Source organism: Camarhynchus parvulus, chromosome 3, assembly GCF_901933205.1.
Source record: "Camarhynchus parvulus chromosome 3, STF_HiC, whole genome shotgun sequence".
Lineage (NCBI taxonomy): Eukaryota > Metazoa > Chordata > Aves > Passeriformes > Thraupidae > Camarhynchus > Camarhynchus parvulus.
In genome coordinates, this window is record NC_044573.1 from 109,111,535 (window position 1) to 109,128,892 (window position 17,358).

General features: G+C 41.3%; 1 protein-coding gene across 1 annotated transcript in view; it reads right to left on the reverse strand.

Moving 5' to 3' along the window:
- The window catches only part of PKHD1 (PKHD1 ciliary IPT domain containing fibrocystin/polyductin), a 237,982-nt gene that overhangs the window by 93,407 nt on the left and 127,217 nt on the right, over nucleotides 1-17,358 (reverse strand). The window contains exons 47-50 of the mRNA XM_030944782.1: nucleotides 12,564-12,741; nucleotides 11,719-11,914; nucleotides 3,061-3,126; nucleotides 1,258-1,377 (exon numbers count right to left, since the gene is read on the reverse strand). Of these exons, the coding sequence (XP_030800642.1) occupies nucleotides 1,258-1,377; nucleotides 3,061-3,126; nucleotides 11,719-11,914; nucleotides 12,564-12,741 (560 nt within the window). The remainder of the gene's footprint in view (nucleotides 1-1,257; nucleotides 1,378-3,060; nucleotides 3,127-11,718; nucleotides 11,915-12,563; nucleotides 12,742-17,358) is intronic.

Here is a 17,358-nt window from a genome sequence, read left to right on the forward strand (position 1 = left end):
CCACCCTTTCCATGCAAAAATTCTCCCTGAACTCCAACTTTATCTCCTCTTCAGCTCAATGTAACTTCCCCCCAAAAGTGAAGAAAAGTAATATTTTAAAAAGTACAGGCTTGGGGTTTTTTTTCATATTTATCAGAAAATTGAAGATTAAACTAAATACATATTGAAGGCTGATCATAATTTGTAATGTAACCTTCAAATTTATATATATATATATATATATATATATATATGTGGAAGGAAATGTTTGTGTTGGTATTTGGGCATGGAATTTCAGTCATGGTTAGGGTTTAAATTGATATATATATAAAATCTTTAATGACACAGGCCAGAGAAGCTCTAACCATGACTGAAGCTCCATGCCCAAATACCAACACAAAGATTTCCTTCCACAAAAACCATAAACCAAAACCAGATAGGAGAGGAATAGACATGAGGTGGTGTTATCCATATTCCACTTTTCCAGAAGTGAAGCTGTGGTAGGCAGAGAGACTTAACTGGTTTCAAACAAATGAGAAGGAGACAGCATCAGGTTCTAGAATATTTCAGGTACATATCAATAAATATTACTTGGAAATTCAACAATTATATCTGGAAAGGAACTCAGGACCTCATGTAGTCCAACTTCTTGATCAAAGGAGAGTCAGCTCTTATGTAAAATGGTTACCACAAGCTTTTCTGCAGATTTTATTGCAAATTCCCTAATAAATTTACTAAAATCCAGTTTTCATGCAGCAATGTTTTATGATGAACAGGGATTTAAATGTAACTGAACTTGAAATACAGGCCTAAGCGAAAATATCTAGGAGGCATCCATGGCAAATAGTTTGAGAAATTATCATTGATAAGTAGGAATTGCAACAGAAAAATAAAATGGAAGGTGATGCAGAAATGTAAAATATGATCCTTGCACAAAACACAAAGAGAGATGGGTGAAGAGATGAGCTCTTTGCGAGTTGTGGTTCTGGGTCTTACAAGTTCTCATCTGAATTAAGGTCCCTGTACATACTCTAGCTTGAAAGTCAGCATAAGTGCTTGTGTTCATGTATATCTGAAAATGGAAAATAATGATCATTCTCTTCCAAAAACTACATTTTTGTACTGCAGTCTGAGTGACAAGGAGCAAATGTGGGGTCCTGCACATAATGGAACGGCCACCAGGGCCAAGGAGCCCATATTGGAACACAAATATAAATCCCAAAGTAGGCAGAGCCCAGCACCTCCACAGAAATTAAACACCTTTCCTTCCTCACATACTTGGCAAGATGATGACATCTTCCCCAGGGCCTGGGATGCTGCCATTGGATCCACCCCAGCCTTTTCCCACACCATTCCACGTCTCTGGGAGTGACCATTTCAAGATAGCACTAGAAGGAGCTACAAAACAGAACACATAAAGACAGAATTATCATTTTTTGTAGCTGGAAGAATTACCATTTCTTTGATAGTCAAGCATCTGTGACATTAACATCTTCCTTTAGTCACTTCTATCTGTTCTTTGTTATTTTCCATGTTTAAAGAAAACTGTTTGATTGAATTCCCAGGGCACGGGAATTTCCATACTTTCCCGAAGTATGAAAAATTTAAAATTATTAGTGATCAACTCCTACAAGCCGTTTTCCCATTCCAAGAGGTGACCAAGATTTGCCTTGGAAAAGCAGCTTGACCTATATACACACAGAAACTCCTGCTCCTTCTCCAAAATTTTCTTTTTCAGGTCAATCCAAAAGAAAAATCCTGAGACTTAGGAAAATATTGGAAGAAACTGAGCTCGCAAAAAGCAGGTTCTTGACTTGAACTTGTATTTTAGAGAGCTAACTAGCCAGGCTCCATAAATGAATTGTCCCTAAGTTTGTTGTCCCTAAGGAGAGGAAGGGAAGCCTTCAAGGGAAAATCCTGCACACTAAGTTTAGTAAATCCTAGACTAATGCAGGCAGGGCCTCCCTCTGGAGGCCTCTGCAAGCACCTACTTCTGTCCTTCCACTCTAAAGGGAATTCTGGCTTTTTTTTTTCTTGAGGAGAGCTCTTTGGGGATTGAAAGGGAATGAAAATATGGGAGCAAGCACATGCCCAAGTTTTGGGGGCTAGACCCAGCTCAATAATGTTCTGGTGTACAAAAAACCTCTATTGTCAGCACAGGGAAACAGAGAAATTAAACCCATGCTGAGTTCATTAAGTTTGGGTCTGTCTCTCCAATCATCTGTTTGTTCTGGGAGAAACACCCTGCCAAAACGTCTCTAAACCCATTTTCCACATAAGTGATTATTGGTAATACACAACATAGCAAGGCAGCTGATATGGCGCCTTAAGTTTTAGCTTTCACATTTTTCAGATTCTGTTCTGCCTTAGTGTGTGACTCTGAACTTCATGTACAGTGTTAGCAAGTTCTCCTCACAGCTCAGCCAGACAAAACAATCCTTTTCCAGCCTGAGAACCAAGGACACCATTGCAGCTTCAGGTCCAAACAGTGTAAACAACAGCAAATTAAAGAGAGCAATCTGGGAGGATGGGACTTCACAACCTGGACCTGTAATTGGACAATTAACCCCAATATGTAAATGGACCAAAACTTATAAAAGTGGGAAAACTCATGACCAGTCATCCATTTTGGGTCCATCTTGGGTCCATCTTGGACCCAAGATGTCTATCCCCTGTTCCATGTAGCCTCTCTAGGCAACAATACCCAAAAATATCAAAATTTGGAGGTGTCCCTTGTCTCTGGTATATTTTTCTGTCTGATTCAACATGAAACTGTGCAGTAATATCAGACTGTGGAGCACTAAAATACTCTGTAGTCTACATTCTCCATGACCTTTCTGATCTGCTGTGGTATTTCCCAGGGAAAGTTTATAGTGTTTTATACTGTGGAATCACACATTTGTCTTGAGCAATGGTAGATAGGGCTCAATGAAACGCCTAAATGAATACCAAGAGCTTCTGTTGGCTTGATAGATGTACAAAATATTGAAGTGAAAAATAGCAATTTACTCCTGAAAAAGCCATAAAAAAGAAATGGTGTGACTCCCAGACCAATGTTTTCTGACACAGACTATCACATACCTGGGGTAGGTAAATCCACTCTTTCCTTCTCTTTCAGTGTGACCTGAATTAAGTCAGCTCCTGTGACTGAACACAGAGAATTTTAGGGAGTTACAGTAAGGCCTTCCAAATTAACACAGAAAAAATTAACAAATCCATTTCCACGCATGAATTCCTGACAACATTATACATTTATTACAAAAAACATTTTCTTTAAGAGCAACTATACATGTTTTCTAAGCAATTTTTGTCCTTTTTTTTATGCATTGAGAAAGGATTAAACAAACACATTTTAATTTACAGACACGGAAGGTCTCAAGACAACTCATTAAAAACAGCTAAAAAGAAAACATTCAACAATCAGAAATTCTAGGCTGGAACTCGAATCTCATTTATCCCACTATAAATCCACAGCAGTTCCACTCACATAAGTGATATCACACCATTGAATGCATAATGTATTAACTGGCTCAAACAGTGAAATACAGCTTTTGTTTTGTAGTTTGGTTTTGATTTTTTTTTTCCCCTCAAAATCTGGTATCTGAAAGAGATGCTTTAATTAGCCAGATTTTATAGACTGGAGACAGGGACCCTGTGTTCTCTGCTGTGAAAAGGGGTCAGCAGCAATTATCACAGTGGTAACCTTTGTGCCCATGTATTGTCAGCAGGAGAAGGGCCAGAATAATGCAAATCAAAGAGGAGCAGGAGAAAGCTGCTTCAGACCCAGCTAAAATCCCACCTCCTCTTCATGTCCAGTGGCATATAAAGGCACTTCCTTTCAGTCACCAGACTGGAACAACTGTCAGTTAAAATAGAAACACTCTGACAAACAAATAAATCTCCTGTCCTCTGCCCAGCCCCTTATGGTGACCCTAAAGTGTTGTTGGAAGATTTTTTTTGGGGGTAGAAGAATTGTATCAATGAAGCCATTGTCAGAACTTTCCTCAGTTCCAGAACATGCCTGGAACTTTCCTCTGTGTGCATCAACCCACCAATGGGATTTCATGCCATATTGTAATTTACTTATTTTATCTTTAAACAAGTCTCTGTACTTTTAAATTGTGAAACCCGTCCTTTCCTACCTCCCTCCTTTTCTCCCAGTGCAACTGAGCAAATTTAAAATAACTGAGGTTCATTAATTTTAAGTGTTCAATAAATTAGTATGAATAATCAAAAAACTTGATTCTTTCTGATAATTACTATTTGATGTCAGTTGAAAGCACTCGATTGAGTTAGCAGCATATGCTCCTATGCCAAATGAGGCTTCCATAATTAAATAGAAACTGATTCCATGAGGTTTTTCTCATGTCTGATTAATTAGTAATCAGGTGCCTCAGCCCTGTTCTTCAGTGACACCTTCTCTCCCAATGGTAGCTGGGATCTGATCCACGTATCAGTCAAATCAATCTGCCCCAAACCATCACACAGAGCTCACACTGCACAGCAGCATGCCTTGAGTGGCCACAAGGTGAACATTTGAGGGGAAAAACATGACGTGAAACTGCTAATTTAAAGCCTCTGACACATCTCTTGTGGCTTTCAGACAATACATCTGTGTGTACTTTTATGGTTATGGTGTTTTTCCTTCTCACACAGGGCAAAACAGTTGCCAAAGCTGATGAAATAGGCTTAGGAAAAACAAGACAACCAAGCCTTGACATTATTCTTTTTCACCTAAATATATTTTGTGAGGTTTGTTTGGTTTGGGTTTTTTTTTTGGTTGTTTTTTTGGTGTTTTTTTTTTTTTGTTTTGTTTGTTTTGTTTTGGGTTTTTTTGCTTACTTTTGCAGGAATTAGAGTGAAATCATCTAATTAAGGATGTTTGTATTTTTCAGAGAAAAGCTGTTCTAATTAAATCCTGAGGGGACATAAAATTTGATCAATATGGTGTATAGACCTCATAATGGGGTTCAATCCCCTTATATGGTGTAGAAAGGAACAATTAAGACTTAATTCAGCACAGAGTTTTATCACTGCCACGTCCAGAGTCAGGGCAATAATAAAAGTTTCTCATATTTGAAGTGTCATCCCACCATGAGAGAGCATGACAATTCAAACCATTATAAGTTATCTATACTCTTGACATGAACATAGGAATCAGGGACAGAATTCTCCCCAGAACTCTCCACATCCTTGTAACTTGTACAATTATTTACATCAATGGGATGTAAAGTGCATCAGTTGTAAATCAGCAGTGTTTTGTTGCCTTTTCCCACAAATGCTCCTAAAAACATCAGCAGTGTTTTGTTGCCTTTTCCCACAAATGCTCCTAAAAACTGATCAAGAAAGGTAAAGGCCTTGGGATTAATCCAGGCTACAGTGACACAGTCCTTCTGGTGGTTTTGTTTTGCTGCTGAGTAGGTTATCACTGGGTTTTGCAGGACAGGAAGAGATACAGGCGCTACAGATGAAGGACATCATTAGTAAACATTGAATTAAGGTGACTCTTGGCAAAATGTAGTTATAAGGCTTCAGGGTTTAGTTGTATAAAACCTTTATAAGGCTCATCAATTTTCTGTCTTATTACAGCTCCTCCTGGATGTTTGGGCTGTGGATCATAAATACAGGCCTTCTGGATGATACTGCTGGTAACTTTTCCTGGTTCAGGGCTCCTTGAGTGAACATGAAGGAGGAGCAACTCAGTCTTTTATCAGCTTTGCAGTGACTTGGAATTTTGCCTGTGGATATTAGGAAGGGCTGAAACTAGGATAAATGGCTCCAATAGCCTGACTTACAAATAACAAGCAGCTCCACGCTATTTAACATCAATTGGGCTAACATCCATCACCGGGAAATCAAAACTTTTTAGACAGCACAATCAACAACACAGTGAGACACACCTCTAGAAACAGGAGAACCTAGGAGAGGGTGTTTTGTCATCCCCTGTGAGGATTTTCTGCAGGACATACCCAGAAGTGTGATATAATGAGGACAATGTGTTAGGGAGAAGATGTGTAAGAACCCATTTTATATACCTATAACTGGATAGATACAATTTAATTTATATATATATATATATATATATATATATATACACACACACACATGTATATACATAAAAGATATATATAGATAGATATAGATATACATATAGAAAAATATATATATACACAAATACATATACCATACATATATATGTATATAAGTCTTTGGGTTGATGGACACAGATTCCTACTTACAGCAGATTGGCATTTGTGTAAAATTCCTTCTGCAGACATCACATAATCAAAAAATCACCCTGACAGGATTATAAGGGCATTTTATCATCTTATTTCTGTAGCTGCTGCACTCTCTGGTTTCTCTGCTTCCATACCAGAAGGACAGGAGCTCACTAACCAAGAGAAGGTTGTTTTGTCTCTTTGTGTCTATTACAAAAATTGAGCAACTGAGGGAATGAGGTAGAGGGGGGTCTCAGCCTGGAGAAAAAAAGAGTCCCAGGGAGGATCCTATTGCTCTCTGCAACTCCCTGGAGTGAGGTCGTAGCCAGGTGGGTGTTGGTCTCTTCTCCCAGGTAATGAGCAAGAGGACAAGAGGAAATGGCCTCAAGCTGCACTAGGGGAGGTTCAGGTTGGGCATCAGGAAGAATTTCTTTTTTGGAAGGGTGGTTAAACATTGCTACAGACTGTCCAGGAATTTTGTAGAGTCACCACACCTGGAACTGTTGAAAAAATTCCTGGATGTGGCACTCAGTGCTCTGGTCTGGGTGACAAGGTGGGGATGGGTCACAGGCTGGACCTGGTGACCCTGAAGGTCTTTTCCAACATAAATAATTTTATGATTCTATGATTACAAGGGGCGCGTCTTTGCAAAGAACTGACTTTCATTTCATGGAGGTCGCTGAGCAGCCCACATCTGGTCAACTGGCCCTCTGAAACAACAGATATGGGTGACTTTTATCTGGCTGGAAGAAAAGATTCATCCCTGTACAATCAGTCCTCTGTAAAGAATTAACTCCATTCTTCATGTCTTTCACCTAGGATTTGCCTTTACCCTCAAGCAATAGGGCTGCAGAAAATATCTGTGTTTATTTATTTTCTGTATTTTCATATTAGAAACAAACATTCTTTAGAGTGTTTTCCTCCTATACAAAGCAATTACAGAAACCCACAGAGCCTAATGGAAGTGAGGTCATTCTTTAGGAATCTAGAAAAGACAATAAGTATAATCAAATTATTTTTTTAAGAACTATGGAAATTGTAAACCTGCTTCTGACACGGCAGTAATGTGAGGTTCAGCCTTAGGCCCTCTTAACAACTCACACATGAGCAGCCTGAGCAAAGTCAGCAGGATGACCCATCTGCATAAAAGTTGTGTCTACTGAAAAATGTATTTGGGATAAATAAAAAGTTTGATAATCCTTTCTGTGATGTTTTCAATAATGTTTCTGTCCAGCACTTCAAATTTTAGGGGGAAAAAAAGCCAAGAGAAATCTGGAGGTGAAGGAAGCCAGCACTTTATTTCATTCCAAAACAAAACTGTTTAAACATTTCAAAAGTGAACTAAAGGAAAACAACATCTTTCTGGTTTTTAGCCAGTTCCAGTATTGCCCAGAGACCTTAACCAAGGAGCAGTACCATGCTGTGGCACCATATGCTGAAATTTGTAACAGACTTAAAAAGCTCATAATGTTATTATTGCAATTTACAAAGGCTATTTCTCCTAAAAAATATCCCAGATGTCCCAGTGGGATGTTTCTTTCCACCACCCTTGTTATAATAAGTGTTATTTTTGGTTTTTTTGAATCAGCATGGTCATATCATGTTTCACTCCCTTGAAATGTGGTTGAGCCACAGCCCATGTGTTTTTCAGAGTCACACCACAATTGCAGGCCCACAGTGACCTTTGAGAATCACTTCTCTTAGCACATAGGGTGCCCCAGAGAAAATCAGGGTGATGCTATGAACCATGTCAAAGCAAAGCTGGTGATGTAGAAATGACTGGCACAGAATGCTTCAAGCTTCCTAAGCCTCCCCTTCACCCAGAACCCAGAAGGGACATGGGGTTACCTGTCCTTTGATGCAGATTCCTTTAAAATGGTCTGAAAAGGGGATTTTTAAAGCGGCTTGGAGGCTGGTTAACAGAGTTTCATGTATGTAGGTAGCAGTGACTATCTTTGTTAATAGGATCATTGCTCATACAACAGAAACATTCTCCATTACAATTATTTCTCCCCATTCAGCACCCCCTGCATTCTCTCCCAAGCCTAATTTACAAGACTCCAAGCATCAGTGCAACTTAACTCCTTTAATCCCCTCCATAAGGTCTATTTTCTTGCCTTTTGTGCTAGACAGACCTTTTCTTTCTCCTCACAAAGATAAACAAACACTTGCATGATGCCAGGCGGGACTGAAGAGGGCATGGGGAAAGACTGAGCCCAACGGAGACTTCTGGCCAAGGTGGCTTCATTTGGCTGCCTGCTTCATTTGAATAACAATATCTTCTCAGTCACGGCGTTTTCCTTCCCCTTCTCCCCATTTTCTCCCCCATGCAGGCCCCAGTAAAAGGGCTGTGTGAATCCAGGAGCCTGCCCATTAATGAGCTGGCATCTGATCCATATTTACCGGCGTTAATTCCTGGATGTAACGCACCCCTGCCACTTCCCCACAGTTTGCCCTAAAAGGCTTTCTGAAGGGCACAAAAGCAGAGGGTCAAAAGTGAGTTGACCCTAGCCAGAATGTACAATTATTGCAAAGAGGTGGTACACCAGCAGCTGTCGAAACCCCACCGAAGCGCTTCCAAAAGTCGGAGGATGACTAATACGCCGGCCGACTTTGGGCAGGAAGAATTATGGGCCTCCCGAGCAGCTGCAATAATTGTCTTGCCATTGTTCCCCTGCCACCCCCTACAAGTGCCCATTGTGGCCATGGAGTAAAGTGATTTTATGCTCGGGCTGATGCTGTTTGCGCCCAGCTGCCCCAGCGCTGACACACGAGCCTGCAGAGGGGGGACCCGCGTCTGCTAGACGGGGCTGCGACATACCAGACCTTTTACATAAGTCAAACAGGAACAAATGACTCTTTATCAGCCCCTTTTCCCTTTGAAGTGGCGGCTGCTTATAGGTCCTTACAGCTTTTCCTCCTTAGCCCGAGCAAACATCCTCCTTTTGATATGCTACATGCTCATTATCTCTGCCCCATTTAATGATTTTTGATTGAAGGGTGGCAGCGCAGTTGCCAAGAGGGTAGTTAAAGAGGCTCCACGCAGTCAGGACAACAAGAAAGGCTTTCCTTGTGCAGCAGCCTAAATTTGGAGTTTCTTAACAGTGTGTTCTTGTTCTTAGCAGCAGATAAGGGCTGAGCGTGAAATTCTTAATTAAGCAGTAAATAGAGAGTGGGGTGTCAGCAGATGCAGCCTGTAGCCATGGAGACCAAGTCTGATGAAGGAGGGAGCTGAGGCTCAACGCCGGCCCCGGGCTCGGGCATGACTGACAGCTGAAGAATCCGACAAAGCTTGTAAACGGGATTAATTAGTTGGCTAATTATTTCATATAGTTAAATGTAAATAAAATATTAAAAAAGGAAAAAATTCTAAAAGAGCCAACTTGCAGATTTAGGCAGGAAGACGGCAGGAAGGCCAGACCTTCCAGCCTTGTCCTCTCTGGGTGGGTGTGTGGACTGGTGGGGTTTTAAGGCCAGAAGGGACCATTGTGGCAGCTTTCTCTGACCTCCTATGGAGCATGAATCTCGCCTCATGAGGTTTCTAATAGCTTCTCGCAGAGCTGGAACACATTTCCCTGAAAAGACAGCCAAGCATCTTCTAAGGACCCTGAGTGATGGAAAGTCCACCACATGCCATGAATCTGCTCTGCTGGCTAATTATCCTCACCCTCTCAGCCCGCACAGCGGAGAGGAGAGAAATCTCACACCAGGGCCAGGAATCTGCTTTGTTTCAAACTTTTACCCTATACCCACAGCATAGATATTAGGTACCCGACACTGAATTATTGATCTCACTCCTATAAAAGTCCTCACAGAAAATATTCACAGCATGAATTATGCATGTTAGGTGTTTTCATAAATTTCCCCTTGTGTATTTTGCATTATTGTTTCTCTCTCTATTAAAATGAGGAACCACAACAAGCTCTTCATGTAATAAAAATCAAGATGAAAGTAAGGCAAGAGAAGGACAAGAAAGTCTCTGTGATGCAAGGGTGGCATGTGCCAGCCAGACCACTTTTGTCCCAGTCTTCCCAAGACTCATCTCCTCTATTTTCAACAGCAGAGGCCAAGCTACAGATGCTATCCTCTCAGCTTTCCCATGCTGCTCTGACAGTGCAAATCAGGATATGCAAGCTGAAATGCAGTCACCTTTTGTCTGAAGGAACAAATTTGCACTCTTAGTAAACAGAAATAATAAAACATTTTTTTCCTTCAGTAAATACTTAACTTGATCTCTGGTAAGGCTTAGACACAACCGCTAAATTTACAGTAGCCAATCTACACTTGTACTGTATCAAAACAGGGCCAGGACACAGACCCAAGACCAGGACCCCAATAATCTACATGGTTATAATGCTAGCCAAATTCCTGGCACAGCTTTGGCTAGACCAGGCAGACTCCCAGGTGGTGACCAGTACAGTTTGGGATTTAGCAAGCACAGGGATCTTTTATCATTTGAAGCCTGGGTACATCCAGCCCATTTTTAGAGCTAAAATGTTAAACTCAAGCTTTGCTGTGGCAGTTGCTGAAGGACCAGAGGTGAACACGGAAAGTGTGATCCTCAGACTGAGGTTAAGTTTTGGGTTTTCCCAGTTCTCCACAAATATGATTTTACACCCTGGTTGATTTTCACTGTTGCCAGACCAAGCTCAGTGGATTGCCTGCCCTGACTCCAGGCTTGTTTTCCTCTCCACTGTCACAATGATTGTTCTAAAGGTATCCTACATGAGAAAGCCATTTGCATGCCACCTCAGTAGTGCAAAATCAAGGGAAATTTATTAAATTTAATGGAACGGAAGATAAAAATAATCTGTTATAATGAAAATCATCATCTTTGCTTTCCTGGTATGAGTCATGAAGGAGAAGATAATCTTCTCAAAGACACCAAAATATGTTTGTGATTTCTAGTTCTGCTGCTATTAATAAAGGCAACAATCATTACCTTGCCTTTGACATATAGAGCTTAGATATTTATAAAATTATTTACTTGAGAATGGCTATTATAGAAAATGTCCATTTCTTAAAAAAAAAAATTTCCACCACACTCCATGATCTCATGTACAAAGGCACATAGGTAAAGGTTTAAGGTGTCTTTGGAAGTTTCCAGCCCTAGAAAATATTCTCTCCCAGTAATCTTACTCCCTTCAGTGGGCTCAACCTAGCAAGATGAGCATGTTTTAATAATAATACCTGTGATACAGGACCAGCTGACAGCAGGGGTCATTGGTGGAATTTAATGCCTTTAGCACGCAAAAAAAGCCAACTCAAATACAACAGATGTCACATCACCCTCTATTTATGGCACATTCCTTTTGTTTCTAGGTCAGGCATCAGATAGAGGAGTTAGGGATGGACCTGATGTGCACTTACCTACTTGATCAGCATTTTGAAGGACCTTTCACTTATTGAAAGGCCATTGAAAGCTGGTCTTGAGTAGATTTGGGGTTTAAATTAACGAGACATCAGCTCTGTCACCATTCCTGATCACAAATGTAGATTGCAACCCCCACACTGCACTTACCCAGATAGGTGAACTTCCCCATCCTGCTGTCGAGATGCCAATCACAGCTCCTGTGGTGGCCGTAGGAAGGTACCAGCTGGACTGGCTGTCCTCTCCTTGTCCCACAGGACACCACAGCCTCAAGATGGGCAGGAAGATCCCTGTGTTCCACCAGCAGGTAATTCCCAGCCTTGAAGTTGCTAAATGTCACTGAATACTGAAGAAGAGGGAACCAAAGGAAACGAGTCTGAGTCTGTGATTAGAGCTCCATGGAGTGCAGCATAAAGGGGTAAGGAGGGTGGTGCTCCTCACAGGCAAAATGTGTTGAAAACAGGAAAAGAGATGCAAAACTAAGCAGGAGGTGATGGTAAATGCAGAAGAAAAAAAAATCAACTCCCCTCATCACCTTTGAAAGGTGAGGAGAATCAATGCCTTCTGAAAACTGTACTTCAACATGTCTTAAGGCAGCAAAAATCCTGTAGGTTCCTAAGCACCTTACTGAACATTCACCTGAGATATCCAAAATCATCAAGTGTCCATGGCCAGGTGGGATGGGGCTTAGAGCAACCTGGTCTAGTGGAAGGTGTCCCTGCCCATGGCAGGGGCTAGAACCGGATGAGCTTTAAGGTCCTTTCCAACCCAAACCATTCCATGATTCCATGACCTTCCTACTCCATGTGACTACTGAGGTCTTATCTAAGAGATAAAAGAGAGCTTATCAGTCATCTTATCTAAACCTATAAATACAGAGAGACTTTCTCAGTGCACTTAACTCTATTTTATTTCTCTCTGCTCATCCAAAGAGATGAAAGCATGATTATCTCTTCCAGATATAATTTTGAAATTATAAAGCCTTCCCATGTTACCTGGAGCTGTTTGCTGACCAAAGGGTTGTCAAATGTCAACGTGTAAGTCTCTTTATCCAGGAGAAGAGCCATCCAGCCATACAGGTTTGATAAAGTATCAGGGACATAACTGACTGTGTTTGACTTATTCCTACTGTCAGTCACAGTTAAATTATAGGGAATCTCAGGGGCCTCTTTTCTGCAGGAAAAGAAAAAAAACTTACATTGTTACATTGAACTCTGTTATTTTGCAACCTGTGCAGTTTTATTTTTATTTGAATTACAGCAGCTGTGCTGGATCTCCCTTAGAATGTGTCTCCATTTTTGTAATTCTTTTTAAATGCCATAAGAAACAATATTTTGCCCCAGTTGCTGTAACGGGAGAAAGAAAAGGAGAGACACAGCATGTAGGAGTAAAGGAGGAGGGTAGAGCAGATGTAACAGCCAGGGTACCAACTTCTACATTGCCAGAGTATTTTCCCTCTGCCAGACTAATGGGCCTCAGGTTCAACTTTTAGGATCTTCATGAAATTTGGTGGAGTCTTCTTATTATCATCAGCCCTGGCTGGGTAGGGTTTGGAGTAACCTGGTCTAGTGGAAGTGTCCCTCCCTGTGGCAAGGAGTTCGAATGAGGTGATATTTAGGGTCCCTTCCAACCCAAACCATTCTGTGATCTGTGATTATTCACTCCCATCTGAGTGGTCAAAAGTTTCACTAAAAGTCCTGTGTAATTCCAAGAGCTGGTCTCTGCCTGCAGTCAAAGCTGGGGCTGCTGAGGATTGATTAAATCTTTCACAAAATGGGTGAACTTTTAGTACAGCAGTTCTTATGAGCATCCAAATGAGAACCCAACCCCCTTTTTCACTAGAACTTGGCACTCCTATTTTGTGACCAGTCTACTCAGGAGAAAAAACCCTTACTGCACAGATCAACATTAGCACTGGTATCATGAGGGGTCATAAACCCTTTAGATTTAAGGTTGCAGTAGACTCCTCTCAGTTTAGGCATTTGAACTGACAATAAGCTTTAAAAATCTCCTCTTTTAAGCATCCCTTGAATAATTTTTCTCAATATTTGAAGCATTACCTTACAACTACGCATCTCAGCATATTATGTAACCACTCAGACTGGATATGGCTTACTAACCCAAGACAGTGCTAAAACTCGTGTCATCCTGCAATTTGCCTGTATTTGGAATTTTTGGTCGGTTTGTTGTTTTTATTTTTCCTACAAGTGCTTTGGAGATGATGCAAAATCACCAGAGCAGTCATCCCAGATGTATTTTTCTTTTCTCTTTTAAAATCAGTTCAGTGATTTTTTTTTTCTTTTTTTGTTGTTGTTATTCTAGTGTCTGTCACTTTGTCAAATCACTTTCTGGTTACCCAGAAACATTCAGCTGAGAAACAGCAGTGGCAAAACGAAGTGTGAATCAGCAAAGAATCACTCAACCAGAAGATATTGGCAGACCAATGAAACTGGAAGGAGTTTATAAGGCTTAAACAGCTTTTGTACCACTAATAAACCTCCTGTTATGGGCATTAACTGGACCAGGATATTAAGCTGCTAATTAAGCAAGTAAATGACAACAAGCACATTATTGCCACAGCTATCAGCACCTGCACAGGTATCTAGCAGCAGAAGAACACCACACACAATGCGAAACTCTGCACATCAGAAGGAGCCTTATGGAGTTGCAAAGATGCCCAATGTCACAGCAAGTGACAAAGACTCAGACCCATGCTCTCTGCAGCATAAATTCACATGGTTTTACTCTTTATTTATTTTATTTTTCATCTCTGGAGAGTTCTGAAGAGAACAGCTTGAATCACTTTTACTGGGACACTCTCCTCAACATTTCCAAGAGAAGTAAAGACAGAGAAGAAAGCTTGGAAGGGACAATCCAGCTGGGATACAAGTCTGACCTGTTAGAATGTTAGGTGGCAATTCCACACCAGCCGTGTAAATCCAATACCTAGTGAATGGAAATGTGAATTCACTAACAAGTGAATTAACTGTGAATCCATTCATGTTGGAGACCAATATTTAGAAGACACCAAATAAATATCTTAAACTGGAGAGTGAACTTCCAGATGGCTACAGTTAAGTTAAATACATCTTTTCCTGTGTGACTACTTAGACAAGTTATAGAATCATAGAATCATTTAAGTTTGAAAAGACCTCTGAGATCATCGAGTCCAACCATTAACCCAACATTGCCAAGGCCACCTCTACACTATGTCCCAAAATGCCACATTTACATGTGCTTTCAATCCCTCCGGGCATGGAGATTTAACTCTATTTTTAGAGAGTTATGAGCACCACTGCCCCACAAAGTCAATTTCAATGCCTGATCTCCTTTTCCATGGGGAAATTCTTTTTAATGTTCAATCTAAACCTCTCCTGGTGCATTTTAGGGCCATGTACTCTTGTCCGGCGCCTTGTTCCCTAGAAGTAAAGCCTGGCCACATCCCCACACCCCTGACCCCATGGCTGCCCCTTCCTTGGGAAGCGGCAGAGGGAATTGTGCAGAGCCACAAGGTCCCCCCTGAGCCTCCTTTTCTCCAGGCTGAGCCCCTTTCCCAGCTCCCTCAGCCCCTCCTGGTGCTCCAGCCCCTTCCCCAGCTCTGCTCCCTTCCCTGGACACTCTCCAGCCCCTCAATGTGTCTCTTGCCATGAGGGTCCCAGAGCTGCCCCCAGGGCTGGAGGTGCCCCAGCAGTGCCAGCACAGGGGACAGCACTGCCCTGCTCCTGCTGCCACCCCAGAGCTGGGACAGCCCAGGTGCCTTTGGCCTCTTGCCCACCTGGGCACACCTGGCTCATGTTGATGACCCAGGAAGGAAAAGGAACAGGAGATACCTTATGGCCTGGAATCTCAAGGGTTTTCTTGACCTGGAAATTTGTGTCCTTGTCTTTTACATGAGTTGCTTGAGGTGTTGCCACCCATAAATTCATTTCCGACTTCTGACAGGCTGCCCACCACCAAACTAAAAATTTAGGGAAAAAAAGAAAGCTTCTCAGCTCAGCGTACAATTTAACTGGTGCAAGGACACAATAAGCCTGAGATACACTCCCCTTGAAAGGATGTCAGTGTGTTGTTTTTTCACCTCCATGCCAAAAAGGCACCAAAATGGAAGTACCCTACTAATGGAATTACCAGCTACAATTAGCACCATTTCCATTTGCCCTAAATAGCCAGTGATTTCACTGCGCCCTAAATAGCCACCAATCTACCTCTCTTTAATGCTAATGAAGTAGAAGAGCACTGGCACACACGAGTATTTCTAATTCAGAGGATCTGAGGGAGCCTGCACGCATCATTAACGTGGAGAGCTTCATTATCAGAGGAGAGCCTTCCCCTGAACTTCTCCTGGCTTTATTTGAAAGAAACTAGGAGGCAATGGTCTTAATGCAAAATTAACCCTCCCTTTAAACTGCTGGAAACCTTTGCAAACTGTAAGGGGGAGAAAAGGATGACTCATTGTGAAGGCTGTATTTTTTATATAGAAGCAGGTTTCAATTAAGGAGCAATTTGCTTTAGAAATATGGCAGGATTACAGGATAGGGCTTTACAGTCTCAGCCACAATTCACCAATTGTGACTGTATAAACTGTTATATAATTTAGCTCAAATGCATTGTGCAGAGCTGCTCGACAGATATGGGCCACAAAGGATTTGTCAAGCCAATCAACAACATGGAGTAGAACAAATATTTACTCTCCTGTTTATGTTTACCATTAACTTATTTATCCTAAGGGTCCATATCTGTGTGTATGAGGGGAGGCACTCTGTTTAGCTCTAAATGCTTTCTGTTTGTGTAATAATCCATTATGATTATCCCTCTTCAAAAACAGGAAACAATTTAGCGTTGAACTTCAAATGGGACACCAAATGTTTATATCAAGAGTCCATGTTTATTGTTGGCCAAAGAGAGGCTAATTCAAAATTATAACCATATCAAACACTTTACAGGTTTAATCTTGGGCCCCAGACCAGTTCACTTTATTTTAATTGCCAAGAACTAAGAATTTTCAGCTGTTTTCAGTAAATGTGAGTATCTTTGTTGAGATACCAAGCTCATTATTCAGATCTGTCTTTTATTAAGAATCCTTAGTAGCAGCGATTTTTTTTCATGCATGAGTCTTTTAGGAAATAACCAGATCTTTGACCCTGATCTTGAGTCACCACCATGGGCTGAATTTTAAATAAAAGAAGAATTGAGACAGTTTCCCAGGAATAGAAAGGGTTGTGGCTGACAAGATGGATTCCTTCAGAGTGGAATTTCAGTTTGCTACTCCTGCCTTCCAAAATCCCCTGTGTTCTTAAAATATTTCCCCAAATCCTACAGTTACAAGCTGATATTTTCAGGAAAACTAAAATCAGACAGAAATCCTGAGCTGGAAAGTGTTTGGTAAAAAACAATTCAAACGTCTGCAGTGTGAGCACAGCAAACGCCAGAGGAGGACTGCTTGTTCACTCTGCTTTTCCCACATCAGGTAGAGCTCTGAAGAGTCCCTGGAAGTGTCCAAGGCCAGGTTGGATGGGGTTTGGAACAACCTGGGGCAGTGGAAGGCGTCCCTGCCCATAGCAGGGGCTGGAATGAAATTATCTTTAAAGTGTCTGCTAACCCAAACCGTTCTGTGGTTTTAGGATCAATATGTTGGTTATTACAGGGAGTCCCAGCTGATGCACCTGGCTCTGATCTATCCAGGCCATAAGAAATATCCAAGGGACTTGCCAGATTTCCCCTTGCCAGGAAAGAAAGCTTAGGGCCAGCAAATGTTGCCTCAATGTTAAATTTATCTCCCTGCACTTAGAA